Source organism: Calidris pugnax, unplaced genomic scaffold (genome assembly GCF_001431845.1).
Source record: "Calidris pugnax isolate Ruff unplaced genomic scaffold, ASM143184v1 scaffold44, whole genome shotgun sequence".
NCBI classification, from domain to species: Eukaryota; Metazoa; Chordata; class Aves; order Charadriiformes; family Scolopacidae; genus Calidris; species Calidris pugnax.
This window is the reverse complement of record NW_015094506.1, coordinates 35,585,876-35,598,079: the sequence shown is the minus strand read 5'-3', so window position 1 is coordinate 35,598,079 and position 12,204 is coordinate 35,585,876. Positions and strand designations below refer to the sequence as shown.

Sequence of the window (12,204 nt, the reverse complement as noted above, 5' to 3'; positions counted from 1 at the left end):
GAGAAGTGCTGAGGCCCGTGTTACCAAGCCCGCTTGAGTGCCTAACAAACTAGCTGAAATACCAGTTTCAAATGTTTTCTGTTTATTGAATGCTGATGTCCCACAAAACCTAACTTTTGTTGTGCACCTTCCCAACCCCATTCCTTTTTCTCCCGCTCTCTCTCTCTATTCCTTCACTCACAACTAATTCACAGTCTCCTACTTTTCCCTTAATCCATAATTGTATATGAGAGCAAATAACGAATACCATATACTCATATAATTGTTGCTTCAATCTCTTTGATTTTAGGCCCTACACCTAGTCTGGTTTCAACTCATGTTCTAGTAACTTTTCAGGACGAGGACTGAAGAATACCTGGAAACCTTTATTTGGCCGCAGGTGAGCTGCAATACATCTCACAACAGTCATCATCTTTCAGAATAAAGGTATGCACTAAGCTTCATGATTAGTAGTAACCATATTTAACGTGCATATTTGCTCCCATCTTCTGATGGAAAGCAAATCTTGGGGACGGAGCCGAATGCAGCAGGGCGGAGGGCAGAGCAAACAAAGCTGAGGGCTGTGCTCAGCATGGCGACAAAAGGGAAAGCGTCACGGCAGGTGTTGGCCAGCCTTAGCGAGGAACACGGCTGCAAGGCCATCACCACGGTGGGCAGAGAAGGCAAAAATCAGAGTTAAATGCCGCGAAAGAGCCATCACGGGATTGTGGGAGGCTGTAACAGCGATGCACCCGATGGGAGGGGAGAATTCAGTGACACAGGGGAGTTGTGGCCTTTGGAGGATGCACAATATATTCCCGTTTATTCTGGGATACTCTGGCCGGGAGAAGCCCACTCTGAATCACGGGCAAGAGCCCCGTGCCCAACAATCTGCCTGGAGACGGGTGTGCTTCGCAGCCGGGCACTGGAGACATTTTCTTTCTCCCTCTTAAAAACAGTTTCTCACCCACCCGAGCCTGCTGGGCCGTTCTCCGGCTCCCGAAAGATGCGAGCGCGGCCTCACCCCCGCCGCGCCCCCCTCCCCTCTCTCCCTCCCCTCATGACAGGGGGCGGCTTCCCCGCAGGCCCCGGCGGCAAAGCCCGCACTTGTTGCCGGGGGAAGGGACGCGGAGCGGCCGGCTCGGGGCGGGCCTGGGGGCTTGAGGCGGTCACAAGGAGCGTCCAACGGGGCCTGGGGGCTTGAGGCGGTCGCAAGGAGCGTCCAACGGGGCTTGGGGGCTTGAGGCAGTCGCAAGGAGCGTCCAACGGGGCCTGGGGGCTTGAGGCGGTCACAAGGAGCGTCCAACGGGGCCTGGGGGCTTGAGGCGGTCGCAAGGAGCGTCCAACGGGGCTTGGGGGCTTGAGGCAGTCGCAAGGAGCGTCCAACGGGGCCTGGGGGCTTGAGGCGGTCACAAGGAGCGTCCAACGGGGCCTGGGGGCTTGAGGCGGTCGCAAGGAGCGTCCAACGGGGCTTGGGGGCTTGAGGCAGTCGCAAGGAGCGTCCAACGGGGCCTGGGGGCTTGAGGCGGTCACAAGGAGCGTCCAACGGGGCCTGGGGGCTTGAGGCGGTCGCAAGGAGCGTCCAACGGGGCTTGGGGGCTTGAGGCAGTCGCAAGGAGCGTCCAACGGGGCCTGGGGGCTTGAGGCGGTCACAAGGAGCGTCCAACGGGGCCTGGGGGCTTGAGGCGGTCGCAAGGAGCGTCCAACGGGGCTTGGGGGCTTGAGGCAGTCGCAAGGAGCGTCCAACGGGGCTTGGGGGCTTGAGGCAGTCGCAAGGAGCGTCCAACGGGGCCTGGGGGCTTGAGGTGGTCACAAGGAGGCACCGCAAGGCCATGGGGCAGCAGGGTGGCAGCGGGCACCGCGATGGATCGTGTGAGGTGGGCGGCTGGTCCCTGGCGGGAGCGTGGTCAGCCGCCATGGGCTGGCTGTCCCCACAAGGGATGGCCCAGGGCCACATTAGCAGCACTGGCTTATGGTGGGCTTGGTCTCCTTGGCAGGATCGGTTTTGTAGGACCTTCACCTCTAGTGGTGGCAGTTCTCACACTTTAGAGACCTCTGCTCTTCCCATGAAACTCCTCTTGAATTGACTCTTCATTGTGTAGGGACAGGCTTTCAGATCCAGGGCTTACTGCAGTTTTATTTGCATTCTTCTCTGATGGTTTTTGGAGGGTCTCCCTCAGCATGCTTCCTTGCCTCCACAAGAGACACTTATGAGGGTGGTTTTGTACAGTGGGCAATGATGGGATGTGCCGCTTCAACAGGAATCTTCTGCCTGCGCTGGATAAGTGACATTTAGCATCCAGTCTTGTCACACAGTGTTAGAGAAGGGCTTGGTTTTCCCCATAAATTAAGAGCTTACACTTAGCCTGGATCCACCTGCCGGTCTCTGAAGTTGTCGCTGGAATTGGTGATCTACAGCAGTCTCTGTTTTCTTAGAGAATTTTTGCAGGAAATATTAAATTCTGAAATAGTACTTAAGGCTCATAGTGATGGGATTTTAAAGAAACAATATCACAGAATCACAGAATCGTCTAGGTTGGAAGGGACCTTAAAGATCATATTGTCCAACCGTCAACCTAACTGACAGAAATAGACACCCACACAACAAACAAGGAGCATCATCACTAAACCATACCTCCCAGCACTACATCAACCTGTCTTTTGAACACCTCCAGGGATGGTGCCTCAACCACCTCCCTGGGCAACCCATTCCAATGTCTGATAACCCTTTCAGTGAAAAATTTTTTCCTAATATCCAGCCTGAACAAATACAGTAACATATTTCGAAAAAATACATTTCAGTCATACCCTCATAAAAGGCCAGCAGAGGATAGGCAGGTAAATTCTAAAATACTAATTCATCCGTACACTGACTGAAGTCTTTTACAGTGTCCAAGGGGTCAAAATATAATATATGAAAAAGTCTTGGAGGGTTTGTACAAGTTCAAAGATCTGTTATATTGTCTGTTATATCTTTTGCAAGCTCAGAGGACATTTATTCTTGTAGCTAAAAGCCTGAGCTGGGTCACAGAAGGCCATAATTCATTATCCCATGCGACTGTAGGCAAGCTGCTTAAACTTTCTGGGAAACATTTGACCACTGCTAAAATCTTTTCTGTCTTGTCTGTTCAGATTTACACACTTCAGGACTACTTTAGCAGTGTTATGGGGCCGTGTAGCTATTGAGTCTTCCAAGTGTTTTGTCGCTGAAGTGATAATAAAGCAGCCTACTTCATTGCAGAGACTTATTTGTGCTATAAAAATATGTAACAATGGGTCTTATGTTTCGGATGGCAATGGTGGTAATGCTAGAAATACATAGTCAGCAAAACTTGACCTGTACCAACACTGTGTATCCAGGTATTTCCGTATTTGGGTAGAGACGAGATGTTTGGGACCCCCCCCCCCTCTAGTTCAGAGTACTACCACAGAGATCAGGTCACATTATCTGTAGTTTAAAAATGGATTTTAGTGATAGCTGAAGATCTTAATGAGAAGTAGTCTTCAGCTGAATGAAATCTCCAGGGAGAAGAGCATAAGAAGAGATGATATCTCACTCCTATATTTTCAGGTTTGTCCTGATATGCCAGATGTTTGGGGAAAAAAAACCCTGTAGAATAAGCTGTGCATCTTGTCTGCTAATGAGGCACTGCATTAGTGAGAGACCAGCCATCTTTTCTGTTTGTAGGCCAGAGTCAAGCAGCTGCTTTGCTAAAGAGAAAGGAAAGACTGTATTGAACTTCCAAGTGAAAGCCCTGTAATGATACCCACCAGTGTCTTTGTGCATCGTCCATGCCCTCTGCTGGCTGGAGGATCACGGATTCTTTAGTATGTATCTTAATTTTTCTCACTTGCCAGTGAAGGAAGGAGTGAAAAAGGATTTCTGTAAGGATTGTTACACTGACAGAGTGGGGAGGATTAAGGTTTTTAACTCAAGAACTCTGAGTTTTGGATGCTTCCATTAGGTATATGCAGCATGAAAACTGAAACTACGCATAGGACTTACGGACAGCCTAAGATTGTGTATTATTAGTCCCAGCGGTAGGGTACGTCATGCTTTCTTGTGACATTAACAGTATTATCGTTATGGGACTGCAGGGAGCCCTTAGCCTCCCTTTGAAAGGAGGGTTGTTAGGTCCCTGCCTCAGGAAATCACCGCTTGACACTGGCAAGCCATCATCTTGTCCCAACCCGCCGGTAGCCTGAGGGAGCAGCGTGCTCCACAAGGAGACTGCCAACAACTGGCATATCTTATGCAGAATCTTGAAGTTCTGTTGAATAAATACATGTTCTGAGATTAAAACAAAGGCAGAGAAGGGTGACAGCATATCGTCTGATGTCTGTATATATATGCAGCTGAACACCATGCTCTGGAATTGCGTGCGCAGAAACGATGTTGGCTCAATAAATAAAGTAGTCATTGACATTAATTTTCATACTGCCTGTTTGTGTCTGATTACTAATTAATAAATACTTTATCAGTTATAAACTAAGGGATATACAAGTATACACTGAAAAATGTCATGTAATTACTACTGGCCAAGGCGAACTATGATCAATACACCATGACGGTGGTAACACATTAGTGAACATAATGAAATCCAAAGTTATTCCCTTAAGGATGCTAATATTGATAGTTGCCCTTTACCTCCTTGCCCTTTACTTTCTCATATCTAACAAGGGGACAACAAATGCAGGACGATTTTGCAGTTCTGAGTACTACTGACAGTAAAGAGAGAAGTAGCCGTGAAAGGTTCAGAACACCTACAACAAAAGAACTGTTCTCTAAAAACCCAGCTCCTTGAGTGGTGTACACAAAAACTTAGGATTGATCGCAAATACTGTGTGTTTACATGACTATCATCATTAAGAAAATACCATGATGCTGGGTTAAATTTCAGTGGAGTCTTTCCAGAAAAACAGACAGAAGGGTCTAGGATTGCCACACATCAGGAAACATTTAAGCATCTTAAAGGATGAAGTTAGACCAATAAGGTTTTTGAATCCGTTCCCAGCCATCTATACAATGGTTTTCAATAGGACAGGCACAAACCTGCCAAGAAAGAACAACAAAAAAGAAATTTCTTTAAGAAAAGATTAAATTATTGTTTAGTGAAGCAGTTTTGGTTTTTTTTAAGCCATGCAATAAACATTGCTTTTTATCAGTGTCATTCTTTGAAATGAAATGTGTGACCCTGTCTCAAAATCTCAGACCCCAATTTTGGAGGTTGTTTTGCTTTGGCAGAATGGGTGTCTGCCAGCACAAAGGGGCCTGCACAAGCACACTGTGAAAAGTAAGTTTTAAGTATGTATGCTTGAAGGCTGGAATTTGTTACCTTCTTAAAAAGGTCATTGATGTTCCATAATTGAATATGTTTTAAAATTATGTAACTGTCTTTGCTGTTTGTTGTTTGTATTGAGAAGTGATGGAGAGGTACATGTACAAATCTAATCTGTGCCTGGGAGCTGCCTAGTGCGTATTGCACAGGGCTGAAACCTTCCACATGATTCTTTGCTGATATATATACAACAGGGTGTCCCAGTGTGATGCAGGGATTAAAGCAAATTTTGCTGGACTCCTTGGGATGCTAGTCACATTCTAGGTTGTCTACAAAGTGGTCTTATTGGCCTGTCTCTCAAAATCTCTCTCCATGTTGTTATTTTTAATACAGAGAAGCAAGAAATAGTAAAGCAGGGACTAGACTGTGATTTCGGTTCAGTTCAGATTCTGTAAGTGGTAATAGCCATCTCTCTTAAAAGTGTGAATATCTTTGGGTATCTCAGAATAAGCAACACAATAAGCCAGGCCCAGATTCTTCAGATAGAGAAGCAGAATTTCAAATAAAATTTTAGCAAAATTTCTAGACATTGAAGGAGAGAACTGGAGGTAGTTAAACGCCTTTCATTTAGACCACTTCATCAAAGCCATTTTAGTGTTTCCCAGCTCTTAAGTATTGCCAGCCTGAATTCTGCCTAAAAGGGAGAAGTACAAAATAATGAATGGCAATCAAAGTGAAATGATTTAATCTAGTATTTAATCTAGTTAATTTAATCTAATAGTAGATTTAAATCTAGTATTTAATCTTTTGAAAAATACGAGAACATAAGCAACTGAAACTATAAGGCTACAGAGACAACTAGTGATTACAAGAAATACAGGGTATGGAAGGTGAATTTTTTTTTTTTTTGGGGGGGGGGGGGGGTCTGCTTTAGGAGAATGCATGTTTGGCATTGAATTCTTCAGGGTAGGGGATGTTTATTTTTTTTTTTTTTTGGGGGGGGGTGGTGTCTGCTTTAGGAGAATGCATGTTTGGCATTGAACAGCAGATAGTCACCAGCAATATGTTTGCTTTTCCTTTTCTCCTTCCTTACTTTCTGACTCCATGGTGACTCTTTAACATAGAATATAGGCAAGACAAATATAATACAGAGCAAAACAATATATTTGGAAAATAGTGTAATTTTACACAGCATGTAGCTGGCTTGAATCTTGCTGTGACAACCTTGTAGGATTTAAAACATGAATTGCAGATACACATGGGTAACATAAATATCCCAAATGATATTTATGGATGGAGCTTAGGAAAACATATTTCTGTGGACAGTTTATTGCAATAGTCTGCTTTCTTCTCACCTTCCTTTTCTGGTCCTGGCTGTTCTCAATCAAAAAGTGGTGGGATCAGATGGATAGGTGTTCTCTAACATAGCCATTATTGTGTTCCTTTATTTTTACAGTGGGCCCCGGGGAAAGATTGTATTAAATACCAGGTAGAAAAAAACTGTTGAATGGGAAGAGACTGGTCTGTCCACCTTCCCTATTGCTTCACTCTTTCACTTCTGCAGTTCACTTCCTCTGCATCCACTGGGAGGTCCTGGGTGCTCTTCTATGATTTTAACTTTTCATTCCTCCTCTTCTGGTGATTTCACTCTTTTCTCGTCAGAGATGCTCCGCTTCCTATTGCCTGGCTGTTATTCAAAAACATTTATGGCAAGACTTGTAAACAATCTCTCTTATCACAAATCCAGTGTCTTTCAGAGAACTAGATACAAACAAGCCTAACTTCAGGGAACTTTACCTGTTTGTGATTTAAAAAAGCAAAGCAGCGCACATTTAAAAAAGCAGAGCACAATTTTATGTGTGAACAGAAAATTTTAACCATGTTAATGCATTCTGCTGAAGAAAATAAAACTTCATACAAGTCATACAAAATATAGTAAGACATTACCAGTGACTTTTCCAGTTTTTAGAAATTCTTTGATAGTTATCACAAGTCCAGTGGGAAAGGGAGGGCCCTGAGGTACAGGAATTATTCAGAAGACATACTGTGGCTTTTGTTTACTCAAGATCAAGTAACCAATATCAAAGCTGCAGTGAAGAAAGTATGTTTTTACAGAGGTGATCAAAACCAGCTGGCTTCTTTTGTGCTCAACAGTCCATCACATGCATATTTTTTTATTCATTATTCTACTTGGAACGTTGATGGCGGAAATACCTTTGGCTTGTGGACTCAACACCATAACTGCGATGAGAAAATTGTCACTTCCTCTTGATAACTAGTTGTCCAAAAGCCATAAAACATTATTTCTCCATGTTAAATCTAAAGCCTTTACCTATTTTTCTGCATGTCTATTATGGCTAATAACCTGTAAGTTCAAAGACAGAGGATATAATGCATGTTTTCTGCTAAATTTAGACATGAACTTTTCATAAAGAAAGGGCTACTATATTGAAATCCCAGGTATTTCTATTAGTGAGGCAGGTTGTGTCTGTAGGAGATGGTGATTTATGCAGATCATGCCTAGCTTTAGGGAATCTTTTTTAATCTATCCATGCCAGCAGCCACTCTTCACCTAGCAGAAGTCCAGCTGTCTATTAAGCATCTGACATAATAATCTGGAAAGGATATTTTATCAAATGAGCCGCAGTTAATTGCTTCTAAATGCTTAAACTGACTACACATAAATCACAACTGGAGTCCTGATATGAAACCAGGAATGGTTTTCTTCTGAGGTATCTCTGCTACTTTAATGTTGCTTTTGGCAGTGAAATAACACTAGGCAGATAGTCTTGGTTCCAGCAGACTGGATCAAAAAGGGGGTCCTAAGACTGGGGATCACAGGCACTGGAAGTGAAGGAAGGGGGCCCCAGGTTCCCAGCATCACTGCATCTTGCAGCCTCCCGCTGCTGCATCTTCCTAAGGAACAGACTGGTTTCCACCAAAGAGACTGCCCAGGAAATAGTCAGGCATAGACCAAGCCCCACTCTCACAGGCTTTTGTCCAAATGGCACCGACAGACCTATCCAGTTCCTAAGGCTGGCTGGACGGAAAAACTAGGACAGGTGACCAGTGCCCATAGGGAGTGCAGCAGCAGATCAGATGAGTTGTGAGTGTTGGCCAGGCAAAATGACTGAAAGCCAAGGAAGGGAGCTCCGAAATAAGAGGGAAGACTTGGGAGAAGAGGAGGAGAAGAAAGAAAGAAAGAAACATAAACCACTACAGCTCAAATTTTAAATAACGAAGCTGTAATAGTTGAAGTCTACATTAAAGTTAGAACCCTTTGAAGAGCTATGAATATTAAAAATATAAATAATTAAAAAAATTTAAGAAATTAAGAATTAAAAGAAATTAAAAGAAAAACCATAGTGTCCCTGTAGATATTGTGAAAAGTGGAAAAACATTACAGTAATCAATTTTGTGCTGCAAAGTCCCACAGATCTAAAGTTATGCCAGATATTTTTAAGAGCTAATCTTCCTATGGAATGAAATTAATTCCTGCATAGAGCATCAAACCTATTGACTGCTGAGACTCAATGAAATCCAGGCTGAGATGTACTTAACTGGCTTAACTTGAAGTATACAAAACAACATTACCAGCAATACTTTTTTTTTTTTTTTTTTAAATATAACTGTTAAAAATGTAAACTGTAAAAAAATATTCCTTATTCTGGATTAGCCTTCCATATGGTCAAATCAGTGTATACGTACCAGTATATCTTTGGCACAAATAGTAGTTTATAGAACTAAACTGAAGAAATACTTTCAAGCTGAAGTGTCACCTATGGAATAGAAAAGGTTACCTGATACAGATAAGACCTTAGAGTTGCAGCTGGTTTATGTCTTTCAGGAATGATTTTTCTGTGTAAGTAAAACCTTTAGAAAATAATATTCTTACTTTCGTGGGTCATTTATATTAAGGTTCTCAAAATTAGAATTAAACAAAACAGATTAAACATCCTTATCTTATAGGATGAAGAACTACTGAAAGTACGAGTGCCATTTGCTTCTAAATAATATCCAGTGACAGCTGTGACAGTGTTATATTCTGCAGATGTTATATTGAGTATATTATTTCCAAAGGTAGATTGAAAATCTTCTGTTTCAAGATGTGTAGATAATGTCACATTACTCTGAGAGGTAAATGGAAATACAGTTCTGTTAGACAGGATCTTTTCTTCAGAGGCTTCTGTATCAGAAAGTGAATTTGAGGATACATGAATGCAAATATCTTCTGAAATGCAAGCATGGAGGTAATGGATGTCATTTATATCGGCTCTAGGTTCACAACTTTGCCCTGCATAACAGTGGCAATCAAATTTTTCTATGAACATTTGCAGATCCTGAAATGCCGGTTGCCCTTGCAGAGTGTATTTTCCATCCTTTGTCATTTGAATGACAATATTCTTGGGGTTCAAGTGAAGATAGTCACTGGAATTCCATTTTTTCCTTGCACAAGCACCAGCGTCTTGGCATAACACTTGGCTACAGATTCTGGCTGCCATCGTGACATTGATGAGGTACGGGGTCAAAGTCCTCCTCAGGTAGTTGTCTAGAGTCCTACAGGTGTTCTGTGGAAAGAGCATCATATCTGCAGTGTTTAGTACAGAAACCATTACAATGCTGTCATTATAATAACAGTACCATAGTAGATATCTATGAATGTTTCTCCTGAGGTTTTGATAATAGTTATAACTGGTTGTTGGAAGCAAGTTTATCTGAGAAGTTGCTATATAGCTCAAGGATCACAGCAAATTTATGTTGGGTGGTTGCTGGAGATGTTATGAAAAGCACTTATATAAAAAAACAGATGACTAAGCTCTCATTTTATCTGAATGTTTCATGTAGCACTTTGAATCAGATGCATTGAAAGAAGTTACATGAAGGACTGAAGTTCCTTTTTATGTATCTTGAATGGTTTGAAAGGATATCTTGAAAAAAATCTCACTTCTTCAGCCCAAACAAATATTTTTTCTATCAAATCATTTCTGTAAGACTCTTCCATTTTCCCCTGACCCGAATAGCTAGGCTGCAGGAGTAGGGAGCTTTCATGGCATTTATGAATGGAAAGTATTTTGGGAAGATGGTCAAATGGAAAGCATGCTAAAAGAATTGATCATTTTAATTGATCATGTTGGCATATATTCTGTGTATGCTTGGCACAGTTTAATAACCAGAGGCTTTACAAACTCTTCTTTTGTTTCTGACTTTCTGACATTATGTCTCCTTAGGACATTTGCCTAATACCACACACGGATACAGCTAATATTTACACCGATGGAGATCACTTTGGTGAATCTGAGGTATGTGTAGTTTTTTTGTTTTTCTTTTAGGTATATATAAAATATATATATATATATATGCCCAAAAATTTTAGTTGATGCAATTCTTGCAGAAATGAGGCTCACAGTAATATGTCAATGCTGAAAGGCTACTGACTCAGATGTAAAGAAAAAGGTGTGGTTAGTCCACAAATACATAGTCTGACTGGGCTGTGGAAAATTTGTTTGTGACCATGGAAAATTCTGTTTGCTCATACAAATCTCAAAATTCAGGCAATGAAAGTTGTTGGTCCTCTATGTTCTGGTAATGGGGTAATGGGCAAAAAAGCTTCAGGTGCAACTGATATGGTTTCTTGAAGGCAGGCACATACAAAAAGGAGTCGAAGTGGGATGATTTGAGGAATTTGACCCTTCCAGAGCTGCTGAGGTTTATTTGGCCATGCTTTCTGTGACAGGAGACCCAGTAGTGCTGAAGAGTTTCACTTCTTTGCTCTTAAAAGACTTTAGAAGAATCTTCCCATGCAGTAGTTTGTTATATCTGCTTGCTGGGTATGAATGAGCTAGTTCAAAAGATTTATTTGAACACCCTTATAAGAATGTTTCTCAAACTACCTATTTGGCCTTCCTAAAACAAATTCAATTTTTTTTGCTCTTCTGACTCAGACCTTTCTTACAGTGAAATTAATCAAAGTACTACTTACACCACACAGAACAGGCTAGAGCTGAAATGTCACAGACTGACTCCTCCTAGTGCTTTAAATGTTATTGCTAAGTGCACAACTTTAAAAAGCAGAAAGGTCTTTTAAAAATTGTTCTGGGCAAGCACAAGTAATTTTTTTCTGTACCTCATGACCAGAATGCAATGAAGATATAGGAATTCTTTCTTTAAATTAACTAAACAGGGGCTAACTTGCCAACAGTTATCATGGTAGCTTGCCTAGTTACTCAGAGCCAACACTGATGTTTTAAAATATTGAACTCTTATTATGTGTAGTCAACAACAATATTCTTAAGCCTCAAATGTGCTTGGTTTTTAGCTAGAAAAGACTGCTGGGAATACGGAGCCATCATTTTAAAAGTAGAAGATATGATGTAAGTAATCATAGTGCTTTATATCCTTTTCATTTTATTGCTCTTTAAAAATGTCATATAATAATTAATCTGGCATACCTTATTTTGTGTTAAATTCATATCACCCCAGATCACAATTCCAGAAGCACCCAGTGCAGCAGATTCTCCAATGGTGTTTACCAGGTCATCCTAAGAGGAAATGTGTGAAGGATTATGCAAATGTAAGTAAGCTATAACATAAGGGCAAAAGCTATAATACATATATCAAATTACACAGCCAAAATAACTACTTTGAAGACAGCAAGCAATTACACATGATGCAAACATTCTGCTCTCGATTACAGTATTTTATTCTGGGACTGGGTTGCACAGGTGATGCCAGAAAATGTTGCCAACTATATCCAATTTATATATGTCATCTGGTTAGCAAAACAAGGCTGTAAAACTGAGCCAGTGGTTAAGCGTATGACATACACTCTTCCAACCATTTTATTTTGCTGCGCTGCCTCCTGGCTGCTCAGAGTTGGTAGTAACTGCTTTCAGTAATGCTGCCTGAAGCACAGGCTGGAAAGAAAGCACAGCTTTTGGTTCTTTTG

The 12,204-nt window shown here is 41.8% G+C and overlaps 1 protein-coding gene and 1 long non-coding RNA gene across 2 annotated transcripts in view; one reads left to right on the top strand and one right to left on the bottom strand.

Moving 5' to 3' along the window:
• Positions 1-9,166: 9,166 nt before the first annotated feature.
• The window catches only part of LOC106900938 (hyaluronidase PH-20-like), a 6,890-nt gene continuing 3,852 nt past the window's right edge, over positions 9,167-12,204 (bottom strand). Inside the window, exons 2-3 of the mRNA XM_014963247.1 lie at positions 11,708-11,797; positions 9,167-9,826 (exon numbers count right to left, since the gene is read on the bottom strand). Of these exons, the coding sequence (XP_014818733.1) occupies positions 9,167-9,826; positions 11,708-11,797 (750 nt within the window). The remainder of the gene's footprint in view (positions 9,827-11,707; positions 11,798-12,204) is intronic.
• The window catches only part of LOC106900939, a 3,614-nt gene continuing 1,894 nt past the window's right edge, over positions 10,485-12,204 (top strand). The window contains exons 1-3 of the long non-coding RNA XR_001414224.1: positions 10,485-10,558; positions 11,575-11,629; positions 11,739-11,829. This is a non-coding gene — a long non-coding RNA (uncharacterized LOC106900939). The remainder of the gene's footprint in view (positions 10,559-11,574; positions 11,630-11,738; positions 11,830-12,204) is intronic.